The 21,549-nt window shown below is 41.3% G+C and overlaps 1 protein-coding gene across 12 annotated transcripts in view; it reads right to left on the bottom strand.

Moving 5' to 3' along the window:
• TENM3 (teneurin transmembrane protein 3) overlaps positions 1 to 21,549 on the bottom strand; it is a 1,324,874-nt gene that overhangs the window by 31,365 nt on the left and 1,271,960 nt on the right. For all 12 annotated transcript variants that reach the window (XM_082237150.1, XM_082237146.1, XM_082237151.1 and 9 more), the window contains 7 exons: positions 21,274 to 21,535; positions 16,573 to 16,840; positions 15,504 to 15,647; positions 11,213 to 11,462; positions 10,832 to 10,852; positions 3,374 to 3,606; positions 2,614 to 2,768 (listed from right to left, as the gene is read on the bottom strand). In XM_082237150.1, coding sequence (XP_082093276.1) covers positions 2,614 to 2,768; positions 3,374 to 3,606; positions 10,832 to 10,852; positions 11,213 to 11,462; positions 15,504 to 15,647; positions 16,573 to 16,840; positions 21,274 to 21,535 — 1,333 coding nt within the window. The remainder of the gene's footprint in view (positions 1 to 2,613; positions 2,769 to 3,373; positions 3,607 to 10,831; positions 10,853 to 11,212; positions 11,463 to 15,503; positions 15,648 to 16,572; positions 16,841 to 21,273; positions 21,536 to 21,549) is intronic.

Genomic DNA, 21,549 nt, shown 5'->3' with positions numbered 1-21,549 from the left:
TATCTGGTGTTGAAAAAATATATTACAGAGTTCAAAACTGCAGACTAGAGGCATTAGTAGAAGTTGGTATTAGAAACATCAGAATGTCAATACTTTTCTAATATATTTGCTGCTCCACTTGTATTTTATGACTGTACCTCTTGTAAATAATTATGGTCTTCTCTACTGTCCCTAAAATTTATTGTAAAGGTAGACATAAAGATACATTTTTAGGTGTATAATACTGATACTTATGTTCTTAGAATAAGCTCCTTATTGTGAAGATATAGTATAAAAAACATTTCGGGATGCTTCTAGACACCTGCTTATTCTAGGATTGGAGCTACAATATATACAATGCATGTCATCAAATTGCCAGTTGTATTTCCCCCATCTAATCCAGAATTACACTTTCCTAGGAAAAATCTGAAAAATACATAATACATAAACAAACAACCCATTTATGATATCTTAACTGTTTGAAAGGACGCTTTCTATGAATGTTTACTCAGAATTAAGTTCCTGTTCCCCCTCAGCACTGAGGAGAGTGGCCATGGTGGCCTGGTGGGGTCATGGCAGGGTGCGCCTTCCTCCCCTCAGCTTCAGCATGGCAGGAGGGGAAGCTTCTGTCTCCTCTCGCCTCAGTGACTGCTAGGACATGCTCGCAAGGTTCAGCAGCCAATTGCAAGCAAGTGGACCAGAGGGAGTACTTCCTCCTGGTCAGCTTTCTGGTCATAAAAGCTCAGGCCTCAGTCAACATTGGATTCTTGACCCTCTGTCCCTTGTTAATGTGGCTTAATGGGCTGCCTGAGGGAAAGTGAGCATGACCTTGCTGGACCTTGCTATGGAAGTACATGGGTCACCATATTTGGGGCCAGCGAAGAATTCTCCCTGCAGGCCAATTAGGCCTGTCTGCAGGGATTTGCCTGCGCCAGAGCAATTAACATAACTTCCTGGTGGATAATGCATTGGGTTTGATCAGTCTGGGAGGCCAGGGGATGCCCCTCCTTGCTCTGCTGTCATGCAGTATCTCCTTAAAGGAGCCTGGGGTGCTACACATCCAGACTTCCATCTTGGGGGCTGATGGGCCATAATGTCCCCCCCAACAGTGATCATGGGGGTCTCCTGTATGTGATGCACATTGCAAGGTGACCCTTAATCTTGATCAAACAGCAGTAACACTGATTGAATCATAGAATCATAGAGTTGGAAGAGACCACAAGGGCCATCGAGTCCAACCCCCTGCCAAGCAGGAAACACCATCAGAGCACTCCTGACATATGGTTGTCAAGCCTCTGCTTAAAGACCTCCAAAGAAGGAGACCCCACCACACTCCTTGGCAGCAAATTCCACTGTCGAACAGCTCTTACTGTCAGGAAGTTCTTCCTAATGTTTAGGTGGAATCTTCTTTCTTGTAGTTTGGATCCATTGCTCCGTGTCCGCTTCTCTGGAGCAGCAGAAAACAACCTTTCTCCCTCCTCTATGTGACATCCTTTTATATATTTGAACATGGCTATCATATCACCCCTTAACCTCCTCTTCTCCAGGCTAAACATGCCCAGCTCCCTTAGCCGTTCCTCATAAGGCATCGTTTCCAGGCCTTTGACCATTTTGGTTGCCCTCCTCTGGACACGTTCCAGTTTGTCAGTGTCCTTCTTGAATTGTGGTGCCCAGAACTGGACACAGTACTCCAGGTGTGGTCTGATTGATTGATTTCAGGCTACATACCCAAGGCCTACTCCAGAAGTTGCTGACATCTGTTATCAATAGAAGTTGTGGCCTGATTAAATTCCAATACTTCTGCCTTGTGTTTTTATTGTGTGTATGCCCTCAGCCTTGGCTCCACTGCCCCTGGGTCTGCAACGGTACTGATTTCAAACATTCTCCCCTCCTGTGTTCAGCAACTGGTATTATGAAGTATTGCTGCCTCCAACCGTGGAGGCAGAACATACTGTATTTTTCGCTCTATAAGACGCACTTTCCCCCTCCTAAAAAGTAAGGGGAAATGTGTGTGCATCTTATGGAGCGAATGCACACGGGAGGCTCTGGTCAGCGCTCCCTTTAAAAAGCCCCGTGGAGCGTGTGTGCAGCTTTTGGGGGCTTTTCCCCGAGGAGGAGAGCTCCCATTGCCGGGGAGAGGCTGCACACGGCTAAACCAGAAGCCAGGACAGCCAGCGGGATCGCAGCACAGCGATCCCGCTGGCTGTCCTGGCTTCTGGGATTCAGAATCGCGCCCCCCCCCTGGTTTTCCTCTTCCAAAAACTAGGGGTGTCTTATGGTCTGGTGTGCCTTATAGAGCGAAAAATACGGTAGCTATCATGGCTAACAAATAGCTATCAATAGCTCTCTCCTCCATGAATTTTAGTCCTCTGTTAAGGCAATCTTGGTTGGTTGCAGTCACCACCTCCTGTGGGAGGAAGTTTCATAATTTACTTACGTGCTGCGTTTAGAAGTACTTTCTTTTTATCTGTCTTGTATCTCCCAACATTCAGCATCACTGGATATCCATGAGTTCTAGTATTATGAGAGGGAGAACAACTTTCCTCTATCTACTTTCTCTATGCCATGCATGATTTTATAAACTTCTATCATGGTCCCCCTAAAACAACAAATAGGCCTGTTTTTTTAAAATACCTGACTGATGTGCATGCTGGTATCACATGTTAAAGGTCTAGCTGAAGTCAGATCATTTGAGCCAAGTAATGTTGATATGATTCCATTCTGGTCCACTTTCCTGATCATAGTCCCATCGACAAAGTAGATTAATCCATTTTTGTCTACTGCCACTCCTTGGATAAAGAAACAAAACACAACACCAAGAGCTTGTTACTTGTTTTTGATCAAAACTATTCAACCTGTTTTCCTACTCTGTTTGTTCATCTTTTCCCACAAAGCCAGAAAATTTGCCTGAAAATATTAACAAAAATGTCAGGTTTTAAACATCACATGCAACCTCATGAGGTTTAACTGGTTAAAAATTAGATATTAATGTATGGTACTTTATTAAACATAGCTAGTACATTAGAACAACATGTATGAAAGGAAAACATTCTGCATGTGGGGGGTGAAATCCAACAAGCACTGCTCCTAATGGACTCATTTAAATATTGCTTCTGGACTGGACCCTTTGCAATTTGCTCAGTATGACATCTTTGTCGCATAACTAGAATGTGAAAAAATATTTATAATGAATTATAATAAATCACTAATGTTCAGTGGGGATGGGGAACTAAAAACCTCACTTTTTGTAGTTATACTTTTGGATAGCTTTGCCATTCACAAACTGAAAACAAGCTTTTGGAAACACTGAATAAATAACTAGATAGCATGAAATGCTCTTGTGTGTGCTGACTGAACTGTGTTTTGCTCTTCATAAATTGACAGTTTCCTCCACCTTTGGGGCTCATGAGTGTCGCTTCTACAGCCTTGCCACCATCACCACATCTGGCTTCGTCAAATGGAAGGCACTGCTCCCCAGTTCCTGCTACCACTTCAGCATTTTTTGTCAAGTCCTTTGCCCCAGTGAGTGACTTTGGACGGTAAATCCTTCGTGTGTTGGTGTCAGAAACATACAATTCTCCTGTGACTGGGTCAGTTGCAAGGTAGTATCTATGAGCCGGGTTACTGCTGCAGAAAGGGAAACAACACGTTTTAGCACAGTAAGCAATATTCACTATTACATTTCAAAAGACAGTCTATCAGTTGGACTTAGAAAGCAAATAATTGAAGCAAGCAACCCCTGTTGCCATTCAAAAGTTAGAGTGAAGAAGGCAGCCATAGCTGAGTGTGGTGGAACACACATTCTTAGTCTTGGGGACCAACAGCTCTGAATGCAGCAAATCTGTGTTCAAACCATTTTTATTGCACTGCAGTGTCCATCTCACTTCACCCCTAGTCATAATGGTATCAAAAAGGCCCAATAAAAACATGGTATGCTTGCTTCTTACTTTCTGCAAAGTATTTTCAAGGGTGGGAGGGGGAACAGAAAGTGCCGATGTGCTGCTGTTGTTTTAAACACATTGTATGTTATGTGTGAACTCTGCTGACTCTGAAAAGAGAATGTGTCAGCGAAATTCAGTGGTTTTGTTTGAAGTAAGTGTTTAATGAAGGGACTCGGGTGGTGCTGTGGGTTAAACCACAGAGCCTAGGACTTGCCGATCAGAAGGTCGGCAGTTTGAATCCCCGCAACAGGGTGAGCTCCCGTTGCTCGGTCCTAGCTCCTGCCAACCTAGCAGTTCGAAAGCACGTCAAAGTGCAAGTAGATAAATAGGTACCACTCCGGTGGGAAGGTAAACAGCATTTCCATGCGCTGCTCTGGTTCTCCAGAAGCGGCTTAGTCATGCTGGCCACTTGACGCGGAAGCTGTACGCTGGCTCCCTTGGCCAATAAAGCGAGATGAGTGCCGCAACCCCAGAGTCGGCCACTACTGGACCTAATGGTCAGGGTTCCTGTCAGGGAACTGCCATCGGAGGAACAGGTGGGGAGAGGGCTCATGGAGGCTGGGAGGGACTCAGCAGCGAAAGCAGGGACCAGCAGGGGGAGAGATGGGTCTCTGGAGGAAGGTCTCATGAATGCGGAGAGAGACGCAGCAGCTAAAGCAGGAACTAGCAGGGAAGGGGAAGGATCTCTGAGGGAAAGCGAGCAAGAGGGAGGGCTCCGGGACACGTCCAGCAAGAACAGTGGGGAGGTGTCAGAAGCTCCCATAGGGAGACCCTTTCCTCGCCGGAAGCTGTCACGTCGTGAGTCCAGAAGACGTGTTTCCGTTAAGGAGCTTCTATGCTGGAAGCGCTTCCGAAAACAACCACTGTCGGAATCTGCAAGTGACTAGGGCAGACATGTCTGAGGAGCTCTGTCACACACAGAGGTTTGTGGAGTTGCACAAACTCTGAGGGACCACGATTTTACGCACAAGCAGCTAACCATCCCATCACAGTTCCCTTTACCTTTACCTAAGTGTAATGTTAGTTAGTTAAAAGTTGGTTAGTGTATTGTTGCTTTGCAGTTGAGAAACAGTCAAATAAATACATATTTTTAAAAGACGGGAGGAGTGTTGATGTATGGATTCTTCCACCTTGCGGAAAGGTAATCGAATAAACACCGTTTTGGTTCCTTTTAATTACCGTATTTTTCGCCCCATAGGACGCACTTTTTCCCCTCCAAAAATGAAGGGGAAATCTGGGTGCGTCCTATGGGGCGAATGCAGGCTTTCGCTGAAGCCTGGAGAGCGAGAGGCATCAGTGCGCACCAACCCCTCTCGCTCTCCAGGCTTCAGGAAGCTATCCGCAAGCCTTGCAAGCCCGGTGGGAGTACCCGCGGGCTCACAAGGCTTGCGGGCAGCAGCCTGCAGCCCCCGCGAGTGTCCGCAAGCCTTGCGCGCCCGGCAGGAGGTCCCACCGGGTGCGCGAGGCTTGGGGCGGCAGCCTGTCACCCGAAGCAGGGGGAGCCCTCGGGAGGGCTCTCCCTGCTTCGGGCGAGTGTCTGCAAGCCTCGCGCACCCGGCAGGAGGTCCCACCGGGTGCGCGAGGCTTGGGGCGGCAGCCTGTCGCCCGAAGCACGGGGAGCCCTCCGGAGGGCTTCCCCTGCTTCGGGCAGGTGAGCGCAAGGCTTGGGGCGGCAGCCAGGGCTGGGGGGGGGGAATAATTTTTTAAAATTCATTTCCCCCCCCCAAAAAAATGAGGTGCGTCCTATGGGCCGGTGCGCCTTATAGGACGAAAGATACGGTATATAAATGTGCAAACGTCATTTTGAGTATTACCTTCAAATCAACAGCACTGGATTAGATCCCTCTACAGCCTATGTTTTTCAAATTGCACCTATGTCACTAACTATATTATTTCAAGTAATCTTGGCCACTTGAGTACATGATGCATAATATTCATAAACAGAAGAGACTGTTCATGCTACTGATTGGAAGGCTTGTGATTACTGGATGTGATTTAACAGGTCAGATGGCATGTTTTAGAAGTAGTTCAGTTTCTTGTCTTAAGTCACCTTAAATCATTGCAAACCTTCACATAAAACTACCGAATATGCTGGACCATCCTTCTATGAAATAAAGCCACTTTTCAAAAAACATAGAGCACATGACACCATAAACCTTATACAACTGAAACATTTCTCTCCTATGGAATGAGTAGCTCTAGAGAATACATTTGTTGCTCAAAGATACAATCCAGAAGCTTAATTAGTTGCATCTATGACAGAGGATCTGAGTTATGGTGCTCAGAACTGAAATGAATATATAGATGGCAATGCTAGTGCCTGCTAACACACAGAGCCCAAGCGCCATGGCAGTCAGTTGCATCTCTAATGTGTTTGCAAATGCAGTGCTAAAATGTACCTACCAATCTTGGTGATATCTGAGCATCTGTTCACAAAACGTAGTGCCTCGTATTTCATAAATATAACACAGTGCTAATGTACTTCTGTTTGCAAAAGGCAACTGAGGCCAACATAAACAAGTTGTGAACAAATTACATCTTGGAGCACAGACATTTCTGAAGTATACAACTAAAGCAATGTAACATCCAAAACAAAATAAAACAGCAGCAGAATAGGCCCAAAATAAAATAAGCAACATGGTATAACAATACTGTGAAAGAGCTAAAACCACTAAACATTTTTAAAGACTGAAAAGCCCAGGAAACCATAAAGGTCTTTACCTGGCACTAAACTGGTGAGCCCCTTTAGGTAGGTTATTCAATTACTAGGGAGCCACCACAAAAAAGTCCTATCTCTACCTCATCACAATTAGCATGGGAACTTGAAGAAGCACCTCTATGTAGATGACTTTAGGACCCAAGCAAGTGGTGGAGTTGATTGTCAGGTAACCTGGTCCAAAGCAGAGGGAAATTTAGGGCGACTGGTTCCACTGCACTAGATACGGAGTCTAGGGGGTGCTGCAGGGCTTCACAACTAGGAAGTAGTCAATTGAGCAGGAAAAGGGTTTTTATTTGCCTTTTTTAAACTTCTGAATGCTCTGTTAACTAGATTTAGCTTTTCTCTATTTCTGAGAACTAGCCACGTAACTTAAAAGAGGTTTTTGTGCAACCCTGAACCTAAACTATGATGGTAATAATAGATTTGAAAAGATATATGTGCCTTTTTATATATGTACTTTTAATCTCTGTTCATTAATGTGCTTATTTGTTATATGCAATTCTTTTTTTGAACAGCACCAGGTGTATGGATAGTGCTTTAATTATTGGCATAAAAAAATCTTTATATAAAATCCAACTTTGGATAAGTTTCAGGGCAATTAGTTTGGTTGTAGAATGATGAACAGTTTGAAATTAAAGCTTAAAACACATAATTTGCAGTATATTGTGGTTGGTTGGATTTTTAACCAATGTACTCCATCACTGATAAAAGGAGAAAGTGAACACGCAACATACACACCCAATTTATTATTTGCATGGTGAAAAAGAATGGCCCCAAATAGTATATTAATGTAAGGAAAGTTATCTTTGGAGTTTTATAGGTGGAGAAATTTTAACTTAAATGGTAGAAATGGTGTGTACAGCTTTAGGTAGAGACCTACATGAGTGAATGCCGTATCCTGCTCCCCTGCCAAAAAAAAAAACCGCACAAAGAAAACACGATGTCAGGGACAAAACTAAACTAGAACCTGTCTCCCTAACATGTTATGTTTCTACGTGGGGGAAATTTCTGTACAGCAGAGCATTCAATAATCTGGAGCCCCACGTGCATCATGAAAAGGTACAGCTGAGGAATTAGTTTACTACCTCAGCCTTGGTTGGGGAAAGATGTCAAATGATCAATGTTCATAGTTATATAACTGCCCTGTAAACAATTAAGAACAAATGCTCAATAAAGACGGGACATAGTTTAACCACTGTGTAAGCTTTATACCAGTATATGAGGATGAATGCTGAATGAACAAGTCATCTGATTTCTTTGCCATTAGGATTATTAAATCAATGAAAATGTGTGGATAATTCTAGTGGAGGCTCCTGACAAGTACCACATTTCTAACATGAGTAGAGAAATCATTTTAGTACAATTTTGAAAATGACACTAGCTGTGCTATTGCCTGCCCCGCACAAGGTAGATGAATCTCTGAAGAATAATCATTAGCATGCTCCATGAGAATCCACGGCACTGAAAATAACCTCAACTCAGGAGACTTCAAAGACTCTGCGCTCTAGAGATCGACAATAATAATCTTGGCTGGCTGTAAAATGGCTGTTTTTGACTAACATGGGATATTCCCTTCTTTCTATTGAAACAAAATCTTTACCTTAATGTAGGCATTACAGGGCATACTTGGTGTAGTAAAAATCCTTCATAGACAGAAAAATATCCAGTCTCTGCTACTGCAGTTGCCTCTGCAGCTCTTTATACATCTTTGTATTTCTCTAGGGAATCTCTGTAGTAGTAGACTAATCTCAAAGAAGCTGAACTCAACATTAATACACAATTGCCTGCTTCCCTCTAGAAATGTCCTTTGCAGCAGAACCACACTAGTCTATCCAGGAAGTGCAACTCATATAACATTGAACATGCAACTATTTTTGCCTGTAGTTCTCCAAAGGCTAAAGACTTTCCCCACTAAAGACAAGTGGATTACTCCAGAAGAATGATATATGGATCACACATTCACTTTCCCTATTCCAGTATTTGAGAGTACGAGTGCTGTATAATATAGTTAAATCACAGAAAATGGGTATGACTTAACATATGTTCTTAATTCCCCAATATGCTTAGCAACAGATGAACAACAGAATGAAGGGAGCCATGTGTAACAACTTTTGAATGCATGTCATATTTTGCATTTGGTATAATATTAAAATGTGAATTTACAAAGTATTCTATCTAATGACTGTTAAAGCATCAGCTGGTTTCAATGGACAGGGGGCACTGGTTGTTGTTTTTTTAAAAAAGCAATAATGAACCTTCAGAATGATATGAGAACAGCTGACAGCTATGCTTATAATTTAAAATAAGGGTGCATATTATATTTAGTCATGGAGAAAATGCTACTTGCCGACACTACACAAAGCAACATATGTGAAACATTAATTCTGAAATATAAAAAACCTTTCACAGTTAAGGAAGAAAACACACATGAGGCAGTAGAACCAGAAGCCCGAGTGAATTTCAACAGAAAACAGACGTAATAAAATAAAATGTAGGTCTCTGGGGATTTGTGTAAGAGGGGGAGAAAGACCAAAAATAAAGATGAAGCATGCATGATAATAAGGGGGGTTTCTTAATGTCACCCTGCATTGTGCCTGACACATTTAGCAGCTGTGGCACACAGCAGTGATGTAATGCATGTGTCTAGCAAATAATTTCAGACTGAACTCTGCCCACTTCATTCTAGCTAGTGGCAGTCACTGTGATCACAGAACAGAAAGCAAAGCGCTGTCCATGCTGTTTTATCACCCTCCTCTTTAAAGATATGCCGGGCCGTAATTCAGTGTGAATCATCTACACTTTGCTCTTATGAAGATAGGATGTTGCCATGTCATATACTGAGTTAAAGGTAAAGGGACCCCTGACCATTAGGTCCAGTCGTGGCTGACTCTGGGGTTGCGGCGCTCATCTCGCTTTATTGGCCAAGGGAGCCGGCGTACAGCTTCCGGGTCATGTGGCCAGCATGACTAAGCCGCTTCTGGCGAACCAGAGCAGCGCACAGAAACGCGGTTTACCTTCCTGCCGGAGTGGTACCTATTTATCTACTTGCACTTTGACGTGCTTTCGAACTGCTAGGTTAGCAGGAGCAGGGACTGAGCAACAGGAGCTCACCCCGTCACAGGGATTTGAACCGCCAACCTTCTGATATTGTCAAGTCCTAGGCTCTGTGGTTTAACCCACAGCGCCACCCGCGTCCCTATACTGAGTTAAAGGTAAAGGGACCCCTGACCATTAGGTCCAGTTGTGGCCGACTCTGGGGTTGCAGCGCCCATCTCGCTTTATTGGTCAAGGGAGCCGGTGTACAGCTTCCAGGTCACGTGGCCAGCATGACTAAGCCGCTTCTGGAGAACCAGAGCAGCGCACGGAAACGCCGTTTACCTTCCCGCCAGAGCAGTACCTATTTATCTACTATTTATCTATACTGAGTTAGACCTCGGCTAATGTATTTGTCTGCAGTGACTGATGCTCTCTCTCTGGAATCTGAGATACGAGTCTTCCTTAGCGCTACCTGGAGATGCCAGGGATTGTTCTGCCATTGAGCCACATAGCTGGTTTTGTTCTCCACTGCTAAGTGGCGCAGGCATGCTGCACACATAACATGCCCATCACTAGATTTCTATATCATTGGTTATTATAAACCTGGCAGCTGAATGTTTGAATTGACTCCACTGAAACACACAGCATTTCAGGTGATGCAAAGACAAAATGAAAGTTCTGTCTGTGGCATTCAGGGCAAGGATAGAACAATGAAAAGGAGAGGATGTTGGTGAATGAGTGAGGCAGGGATTACATAAGCACATCAAGGAGGAAAAATAGGAGCAATACCTTACAGACAGGCTGGAAATGGAAAACAAAAAGTGATGGGGAGCAAGCAATGTTTTTATTTATTTATCTAGTCATTTCAGACATTTATACTCTATCCTTTAAATGACTTTCCTGGGATGCCTTATGATAAAATATAACTATTTTAACTAGGACAGGGAAAGAATTTGGGTTATGTTGAATAGTAGCAATCTTCCAAACTTACACCTCTCTATGATTTAAGGCAAAAATAGTCATTTTTATAGAGCACTCCTTCCTTATGATCGTAACAATTTTTATAGCACTTCAATCTATTGAATTTATTTGTTCATTCTTTTTTAAAGGAAAGAACACTTTGAACAAAAAGTACGAACATGCTTAAAATGCTTACCTATGTCTAAAATCTTTATTTCTTGGTGGGAAGGCAAGGAAAGGAAGAGCAAAAAAAACAGTATTAGAAAAAAAGTTAGATGAAAAGTTGTTAAAAGAGGGAACAGTAAATAGGTAATGGTGCTGATAAGGTTGCTGATTGTAATTCCATTCAGTCATTTTTTATCATCTGAATAGCTGAGATATTTTGACAGCTATCTCCATGAGTAAATGGCTTGAGAAAATGTCCCATCTTTCTTTAACCTCATTTTAAAATATTATTTTTAAAGCATTTGCATTTTTATTACAGTGTTCAGGTGTATATGGAAACATGGTATCATAAAATGACTGATTCATCACATAATCTCAAAACCAAATTTTTTAGGAGTAGGTAAAGATATACCTTAGTTCAAGAACACTTGTTACATTTCCAGATGGGAATATCCGTCGAACATAGTTAAAATCCCCTACGTACAGGCTTCCATCAATACCACAAGCTAAGGCAACGGGAGCCAAAAGCTTATTGCCGTCTGCTTGACCATTGCAACTTGGGCAAGAAATGCTACGTCGTCGACCATTGCCCATTATACTACTGACAACTGGTGGCTGCTGAGAGATGAACTGGTTTTCCCCATTGCCTTTGTAGAGGATTCCTGGAGAAAACACAAATATGGTTTCCTACATCAGTGGAGTATTTTTGTCAGTTACAAATTTTGATCAGAAAATACTAAATACATTTAATATTCCACACTGGGACTATATTTCAAAGGTGTCAAGATCAAGAGAGAAGACAATGACCACCACGCTGGTTCTCCTGAAATTCAAGAGAAGCTGCTATCTGGAAGTGGCACTTTAGAAGTCTGTTGCACATGTGGCCATCCATTTCAGTCCCACCCACTGAATGAAACTCTTTGTGAAAAAGGATCAAAATATCACTATTCATATTTACAATCAGCTCAGAAGGTAATCAGAGCAACCACAGCAAGAGAAAAAAAGTATATAAGATAACAGTGATGTTTTTAATAACAAACTTCTATGAAAAGTTGGCAAATGCTTAAAAAAAGGATACATCTGGAAAAGTAGAAATAGGCAGAACTCGTGTTTGCAACAGTTACCTTGGGGCAATCCAATAGGGAGCAATGATATACAAATGGGTGCTGTGCATGTGCTTCTCATGGCTGAGAAGCTGAGCTGTTCCTGTGCAGCCCCCCACTGGATTGCCATAAAAAATTGCTCTCTGACCTAAATACTGGTTCTATGTTCCTTCTCCTTCCTCCCAAGCAGGCAACTCATACTATTCAAAACCACTTGACTTGACAATCTCCCAAACTGGATTTTTTGGCTCTGGGAAACATACATGGTACCCATTTGCATGTGCATTTTTCTCAGTTGCATTTGGGTGAACATTAGTTTGGAATGATGCATTCCTGTTCGTTTATTCTGTACTGTTAGAATAAATTGCTTACATATGTCCTGTTACGCATCACACACCCACAACATTATACCAGTAAACTATTATTGTAAATAAGTTTTCTGACAGCCTCAATTTCCCATTGTCAAATGGTATTATTTTACGCAAAAGAATAAGTTGTCTTTGCTAGCAGAGCCCAGCTCTGTAATGTATCTGCAGTTCTGTACTCATATGTCAAACACAACAAAAATGTTTGGGCAAGAATCATTGGGAAAAGAAGAAGCATTTCTCCAGCATCATTTTTATGGCCTTCACAGGAAATGTGGGGAAGCAATATATGTGCCTAATATTAGGCTTCCACGGTTACAACTATATTTTGTTCAAACATTGCCACTATCCTCATTATTATCCTGATTAATGACTCAGTCAAGGTCTGCTGTGAGAGCTGTCTGCTATTACTGTTACACTTATTCCACAGTAAATCTCAATGTGTTATAATCCATGCAAACCACATGTCACTTTGTACTGTATAGCAATACTTGCTTTATTGATCAAGTGTACAATATTTCAAAGATAACAGTACTAATGAATTTATTTTTGTCCCACAATAACTGTTAAAATACATTTAGGAAGTTCTATGACAGCTTTCTCCACCCTAGGTTACTTTTAAGTTGAATTTCAATGGGTAAATATTTTCCATAAACAGAACATGTTCCTTGGGCTGTGCCAATTACTTTTCTAATGCCATGCTATCTGAGAGAGGTATACCAGAGGATGGACAACATTATGAAATAAGAGAAAATGAAAATGGCTTATGAAATATAAAAGAAAAGCCATGTAAATGAGGCTGCATCATAACAGCACATGGATTACATTTCCCCAAGAAAAGTTGGAACGAGAATGCGCTAATGGAATCTGAAATCCCCTTCCTATGATCACATCATTTATGACAATCAGGAAACCATAATTTTGCTGAAATAGCTGAGTTCTATAATTTTCATCAGAGGTATCATACAAGTCAGCACTCAGCACTATGGTACCTGATTTATTCTGTCATTACTTTGAAAAATTGCCCTTTCGCATCTCTCTTCTATTACCACAGGGGGAAAGATGAACATTAGAATATTTATTGCAGTGATTCAGGGTGTCCGTATAAACACCTGTCACTGTCTTTGCTTCCTTGTGAATAAATTTCCCCAGCTCATCCACCCTGTCATTACAACTAGCCACTTCATTTATTCAATTAGACAGGCATCACTTTGAAAAGTCATTACTTGTCAAACAGTCTCCTGAACATAAATTTAGGAGCATAGCTGACTCACCTTATGATCAGAAACTACTGAACAACAAAATGAGGAAAATGAATGTACACATAATTATCTCAGTGCTTACTTGCTTTCTGCCAGTTCCCATGATAAGTGGAATTGGCATTCAATGGCAGTACACTTATTAACCCTTGCCTCCCAGTGAAATGTACCATATTCACATGAAAAGAAGTCTCTCTGTAACTAATCCCATAATAGCTAGAATTACATACCAAGAAACATGATCTTGTTAACTAGTCCTTAGACATCATTTCTGTGTCCTCTGGCTCCCATAACATTCTGCATCCCGGCCTCCTCCTTTCTAAGATAGGTCTTTGCCTATCTTAAATCTGAGATAATTTCTTTCCTTCCATTACATAACTTCCAGTCAACATGAGTGTCATTAGTCACCTTTACTAAGCACCTGTGTGTCATTGCCGCCTGCAGTTAAATGGCAGGCACATATCACTCTAAAACTGGCAGCGTTCCAATGACAGGAGAAATATTTCCTCCATGCAACTTGTAATGTGTTTCATAATATGGAAGGAAATATACATGTTGCTATATTGCAGTTGTAGCTGGAGTCATACTGCTATGGAAGTCCCAATATATTTAAGCCTAAACTGTTTGAATGAAGAAGCTTCATGGGGCATCAAGCAAACTGTTTAATTGAAACAATAAAGCTCTCCGGTAAATCAGACATATTTACTTGAAAGCCACAAGTGAAAAGGGAGCTTGTGCCTGAGTAAGTGTACTTAGGATCACAGTTTAGCTGCTAAACAACAGCAACATCATTAGTGATGGCAGAGAAGAAAAAGGTTGGATAAAGCAGGTCAAGCAGAGAACTATGGGAAGGAAACATGGGCTTTCCTTTTCCTTTTTTTGAAACATGGATTTTTATCAGAGATTTAAGGGGGGGAAATGCAGTAAATACTAGAGATTTAAAAGAAGCAAAAGAATGAAAGAATAGTTGGAATTCAAGAATAAAGATATGTAAAAATGAGTAAAGGAAAGTTAATGAAGCAGGGAAGAACCACTACAAGGAACCAGAAATGGAAGGAAAATGTATGAAGTTTTTGGAACAGAGCCTCAGGTACGCAGCAGAATTCAGAAGGGGGGAGGAGCAACTTAATGACATGTGCTAGCGCCATATCTGATTCTTTTTAGCTCTGAAAGGATTGGAAGTATTGGAGACGAGTAGGAATGGTGTATATTTCCTGCATAGGTAAAGGTAAAGGGACCCCTGACCATTAGGTCCAGTCGTGGACGACTCTGGGGTTGCAGCGCTCATCTCGCTTTACTGGGTCATGTGGCCAGCATGACTAAGCCGCTTCTGGAGAACCAGAGCAGCGCATGGAAGCGCCGTTTACCTTCCCGCCGGAGCGGTACCTCTTTATCTACTTGCACTTTGATGTGCTTTCGAACTGCTAGGTTGGCAGGAGCAGGGACCGAGCAACGGGAGCTCACCCCATTGCGGGGATTCGAACCGCCAACCTTCTGATCAGCAAGTCCTAGGCTCTGTGGTTTAACCCACAGCGCCACCCACGTCCCCAATTCTGTTGTGGACTAAAAACCTCCCCCTCCCCCAATAACATATTTGTATAAAATACATTTCCCCACCAAATATTCGAATTGACAATGAGAGGCTTAGGAAACATTTATTTGCACAGAAATACAGTGAGGCAATAGAGGAGCAATAATGCTAGCTGTACTTGACACAGTTCCATGGAAACACATCTGGTGGGGGGAGACTAGGCACAGCATAATGCTTTTATGTAGTATGAAGAGGAAAACATTTCCTGGTGTTGGCATGGACTGAAGCTATGCTTATAAATTTGACATTAATTCAAATTAAAGAATAATTCTAGGATAGTCATGAATGCGTATTACTCATAAATTTTGTTTGACAGACAATGAATTAATTACATAGTCAGTATGAGTCCAGGAAAAAAGAATATTAAAATAAAATGGAGACTTACCATTCTGAACATCCAGGACGTGATGCTTATCTAGGGTCCAGCCCCCCATGTTGGAGGCATCCAATTCATAGCCTTGTAAAATAGCTGTCCGTTTTTCCCACAGTGTTAGATCCAAACAAGATTCATATTCATAACCTACAGATACTGCAAAAAAAATTAAAATTATTTATTTATTTTTAAACTACCCTTCCTCTCTAGATACCTGAAGACAGGTTCTAAGTACTTTCACTGAACAGAGTTTCCAATTACAGGGAGGTTTCTTGGCATGTTAACACAACACACTTAGAATATCAGTTTTTCCTCTGGGTTAGTGTTAGAATCTAGAAAATATATATTTATAATTTTCAACAAATCTTTTGCAGGGATGGAGGTGACACACCTGTATAGCCTGCATGGCTAGAATTAGTTCAGGAGTCCCGTGTACTGTGTTTTGTCAACTCTAGCAATTATTCAGGGAGCAAATTTTAATCTGTGACTGAAGTTTCAGTCAATTAATTGTACTGACTGATTAAAGCTTGAAGCTCTATATACACATGATATATTGATGCTCACTTGAAATAATTTAAAGCCTTGAGTTGTTGAAAAACATCAGATGTTTAATAGCAATTTAAGGCAATTAAAATCATTTTGTTTTTTGAAAGCACCACAGGCAGTCCAAGACTTTTTCTGCGAAAATGATGGTGCAACTATTTCCCCCATCTTAGTCTGTCTCAGACCTGATCAACACAGTCCTCACAATTTGTTACTTCCAGGTACTAGTTTGGTTAGATGTGATAATTACAAACGAAGTGTAATTCCTTTGTGATTTTACAGTTCCATTCTTTTTATAAAAATGAAAAAATATGTCTATACCACATTTCAATTCTAAGAAGAGCCCTCAAGTCAGCTTACAACAATTTACTGTTAATAGTAAGCTGTTGTAACAGTAATTGTTAACAATTATAAGTTTAAATTCATTCTACACAGCATACTGAACTTCTCGTATATCTTCATTATTAAATATTATTCTATGTTTTCTAGATAATGCAAACAAGCAAACAAAACCCATAATAACACAAATAAGACCTACCAACAGCTTCAGATAAACCATAGACCTTTTGGTTATACGCGTCAGTTTTATCCCATATGAATGTGTAAGCCAAATTTGGGGATGCAGGGAACCATTTTTGGAAAAGTCTTCCCACCACTGCCACCATAAGATGAACCTTCATTAAGTTAAATGGTATCACTGACTGCGTCATGGTGATCTTAAGAACGGATTTATACCCTGCAGCTCTGGAGCTTAAATAAGACAGTTTCAAATCAGTTCCTGGGACTGTGGTCTCCTCATGTAGTACCTAAAAAATAAAAAGAGGAAAATGACAAATTAATCTCAACTAGCAAGAATTTTAGTGCATGTGATTGATTAGAAACTATCACAAATACGTTTTCTGTAGAAGGATGCAATTGTTTAAACAATTATTGGGCTGACTACCTAAACTTCTGAAGCATGATGTGATTTTTTTTTAGGATGAATATATGCGAAAGTTTTTACAACCATATTTCCTACAGCAATTGCTGCATCAATGGATGTACTAGCTAGAAAATAACTGTCACATATATACATGTGTACAAAATACTGTGATCTGAGTTCTGTAAAAGACAATCATAGAATCATAGAGTTGGAAGAGACCACAAGGGCCATCGAGTCCAACCCCCTGCCAAGCAGGAAACACCATCAGAGCACTCCTGACATATGGTTGTCAAGCCTCTGCTTAAAGACCTCCAAAGAAGGAGACTCCACCACACTCCTTGGCAGCAAATTCCACTGTCGAACAGCTCTTACTGTCAGGAAGTTCTTCCTAATGTTTAGGTGGAATCTTCTTTCTTGTAGTTTGGATCCATTGGATCTAAACAATGGTTTAGGAAGGAATGGTCTGTATGCCTCCCCTCCTTCATGAGCCCGGCTTGGTGCTGTGATCTTTTTTTTTAAAAAAAAAAATAATATTTATTACTTTCCCAACAATTTAAATACAACACTATAAAAAAAGAACAATACAATACAAAAACACTACATAACACTGACACATTAAACTAACATAGCCAAACAAAAACAGTTTAAAACACATCAAACAATTTCAGTATCTTATCTTTCATTCACTTATTTCCACGACCTCCTCACCCCTCCCTTTTTCTATTCCACTTCTGTTAGTTGTTTCAGGGTGCTGTGATCTTTGTGTGTTTAAACCAGAAATTTAAACCAAGATTTCATCCTGCTCTGAAATTCTGGTTGGTAAATCCAGCAGGATTGAGGCACTGCAGCCATCACAGGACAGGCATGCACACATGCCCTTCTGCTTTGAAGTCCTTTTCATTTTGGAACCTTTCTATCTGGGAAATCTGCCTCTTACGGTCCAATCAAACTTATTTCCTGTCTTGCCATGGTTCCTTTAAAAAGCCACACAAAACCTCCCTGAAATATATCCCTCATCAACTGGCTGCTGATGTGGGTGAAGAGGAAATGAATGTGAGGGCATTTGTTGCCAGTGTTGATTCCCTCAAGAAGCAGGCTGGGAAAAGAGATGGGGGGAAGGTCAGACACCTTTGGACATGCAGGCTGAGAGCTGTATGAGTCTCTCTCTACCTGGGTTGAGGCTCTGGTGAGCAGGATGACCGTGTATCCTGCAAAACCCCTGGGAGAGTTGCCTTTTCAGGTTAGAGGGAAATGGTACTCAGCCTTCACATCAGCTGCTTCTGGAGTCTGATGAACCACTGGTGTGTTTGGCCCTTCTGACATCATCTGTGTAGTCTGGGGGCCTCTCAGCCCCCAGATGGTACAGCAAGAGGATGTGCATGGAGACAGACCCCTGGGAAAGTGGAGTGGCACCTCACTTCTTTTAGAGATGAGCTGCTCTTCTTTAAAGTCTAAACATACCCCTCTCTGATTTTCCTACTTCTACTTACTATATTTCACAATTTAGTTCTAATTACTAATTACTATGGTTTTGTTGTATGGCATTTCAAAATATTGCCTTCAGAATATTTACATTGGCAATTTTTCAAGGAAGATGTTTAAAACAGAAATTTTCTTTCCTTTCTTTCTCAAGCTAGATGGCTGCCTTAGGGAAAGCTTCCTCATGCATTCTGATCAATATTCAACCCTCTCTCATATCAGGAGAGCACAATGATTCAATCTTCTTTTTAGAGCCTTTCTTGCCTAGAAAAGTGTGTGGGTGATAGTTAGACAAGATGGGTTTCTGTCTTCCATGGATTGAGGTAGTCAATCATCTTTATTTCATTCAAGACTTCCAACTAGATTTTTTTCTTAACCACACCACTAAAGCTTTAGCTGTAAAGCCACCAAACAGCTCCATTAAGATGAGAAGATTTCTAAAAAGACAACGATAAATCTCATATCACTAAAATATGGTGCCTCTGAAACACATAAAGCTTAATTCTCAGGCCACCAACTCAAAAAGCTGCCTCAAAGTTAGCCTAACCCAAGCTTCCAGGTAGGAGCCATCAAGGAAAGATCTGCACTGCTCAGCAGCATTCCAGTTTAGGAGCTGCTGCAGACTAACTGGTTCTGCAAGTGCATGTTGATGCCATCCAGGCAATTTGCAGGGCAATGCAACAGTCACCATGGCCAAGTTTGGAGAGAAGCATCTCCCACTGCAAGATCTCAGGGGACACGACGCTTCATGTGGCTCCATGAGCTCTCATGAGCGGGATACGGTGGCAGGAATCATTAAGAAGTCCTGCCTCACTGGTTAACAGTATAAGCAGTATTCAATGCAAGTCTTACTCAAAGTAGACCCACTGAAATTAATGGCGCTAAGCTATGCTCATTAATTTAAAACTGAGCAAAACTGAGCTGAATACCCACGTTTACCAGACAAGAGTCTCCCTTCTCCCAAACAGAATCCTGCAATTGTGGGTTAGGTCTTGAGAACTGCAAGTGGAAGGAAGCTCTGCCCCCTCCTCCCCCTGAAAAAAACCCCTCTGTGGGGGGTGGGAGGGACCCCTTTCAATAGCATGGCATAGGGTGTGGGTGGCAAGTGCTGCCACCTGATCTTGGATGGGGCAATTGCCCAGGCTTCACTGCATACTGTTCAAGAAAATGAGCCCAAGCTGCATTCTGGTGTTTCACTTTTTCCTTTGTCTAGCTGGGAGCAATGAACAACAAACTTTAGTTTTAGTGTGGTGTCTGAACCAGTGCTTATGGATTGTTTCTCCCAAACAACCATGTTCAGGAAGCCAACAGCAAAATTTGGCTTCACGTGGTAATTTGTTTGGACAGAAACAAATCATGAGTGTTGACTAAGATATCAAACTAAGTCAAGGATTGTCTTACATTATGATTTGAACAAATCATACACCTTGGCTTAATGTTATCTGTGATTGCTGTTCTTTTCTGCCACCAGACTGTCCTGGCAAACAGTAAAGTGTTAATAAAGCTTTGAATCCATAACTAGAGTAGCACACTGGTATGCTCTGAAAATGATGCAGAATGTTGCCAACTCATTTTACTACTGTAGCTGATTCTAGTGAAGGAAAACCAAATGGAAATGAACTTATTTGTTTTGTTTTTCAAGTTATCACTTACACATACTTTATATGTCTTGCTTGATAATTTCTTTGAAAAATTACACTGTTCACTTGCAAGAAAGCCTGGAACTGTATTGATTTATTGTGACTAATGGTTTTTGTGAGAGATGAGGATATTCAATATTATGTATTGTGCATCTGAGCTTAACATTCAGCCCTTGGGAATTATATATATGCGTCACTTCTACAACAGAAAGTAAGAATCCTGTGAGTGCACAGAGTTTGGAGAAAGCACCCCTATAATTTATGTTTTCCTGCAAAAATACATATCAGATATGTATTAGCAACAGCGCTAATGTGCCCACACATCATAAAAAAGCTATTCATATTAGTACAGTTTAAATAAAATCAAGGTGTGAAAGTTTACTTTTTTCTTAAAATAATCCTTTCTTTCAAAGCACTTTACCGAGAGGCTTGTAAATTATTAATTTTAATTGTTTATAGACTTGAGTTTAGACATTTCATCAGCTACTGCCAAAAATCAAAGCTATGTTGCCACGGGTAGTATTTTGAAACTAACTTTTGATCTCATCTGCAGTAACCAAAGGCAGAGGCATAACAGTGACAGATAAAACTGGCTCCTGCTTAATTATTCTGTGTTTTCCTTTAGGCTTCCAGTCCACATCAACGAATGATTGTGTTTCATCCCCTTCCACCTTACAATGCTAATGGAGTAGGGCATTATGAGTCTAAAACACAAGTTTTATAGCAGAATGTTTTGAGTTGCCTAAATAATATTACATAGCAGTCCTTAATTTCAAAATAAAAACAACTCTTCATTTTGAAACATGCTATAGGTCACACCATGTATTTAAATATGCTGATAACCTTGTAATTCCTAGATCCTTCCCAATGTCTATTTCATTGCAGCCCATATATCCTAAGCAGTAACACATTTCCTTAAATTTGAACTTGCTTTCAGATGCCACATTTAGCTTCCATGGCAAACACTGTGAAGGCAGTCATCACCACAAGGGACAGATTAACTATTGCCATTAACACATGTTAAGAGGGGGAGGGGGGGAGACAAAGCAACCAGGAAAGGGTAGGAAGCCGGGTAGCAGCAGTGGAGTTGACAAGGCACTGAATGTGGGGGCCCTAGAAGGAACCTTGCCCCCAGCCCCCCTTACTTAGAAAGGGTCCTCATTCTCGCAAATATATTTGGACTTAAGATGTATTGTACCTGCGTCTCAGGAATAATAGGACTGTCCTCAGGGGAAATCCTGAACAAGGTAGAAAGAGGTGATGATACAATGACAGGATTTGGTCTCACAAATCCACTCAGATCGCAGCTGGGAATGTCATTCTCCTCCTTCTTCATGACCAGGGTGTCCATGACATAGAAGACGTTCCATGGAATCCAAACTGTGTGGTATTGAGTAAGGAATGGTGACCGTTCGAACACTAGGGTTAAAGATGCGCCTCCATTTGCCACCAAGTCAAACCTAATGTAAATCAG

Source organism: Podarcis vaucheri, assembly GCF_965113315.1.
Source record: "Podarcis vaucheri genome assembly, chromosome: 9".
NCBI classification, from domain to species: Eukaryota; Metazoa; Chordata; class Lepidosauria; order Squamata; family Lacertidae; genus Podarcis; species Podarcis vaucheri.
This window is presented reverse-complemented; position numbering and strand designations above follow the sequence as displayed.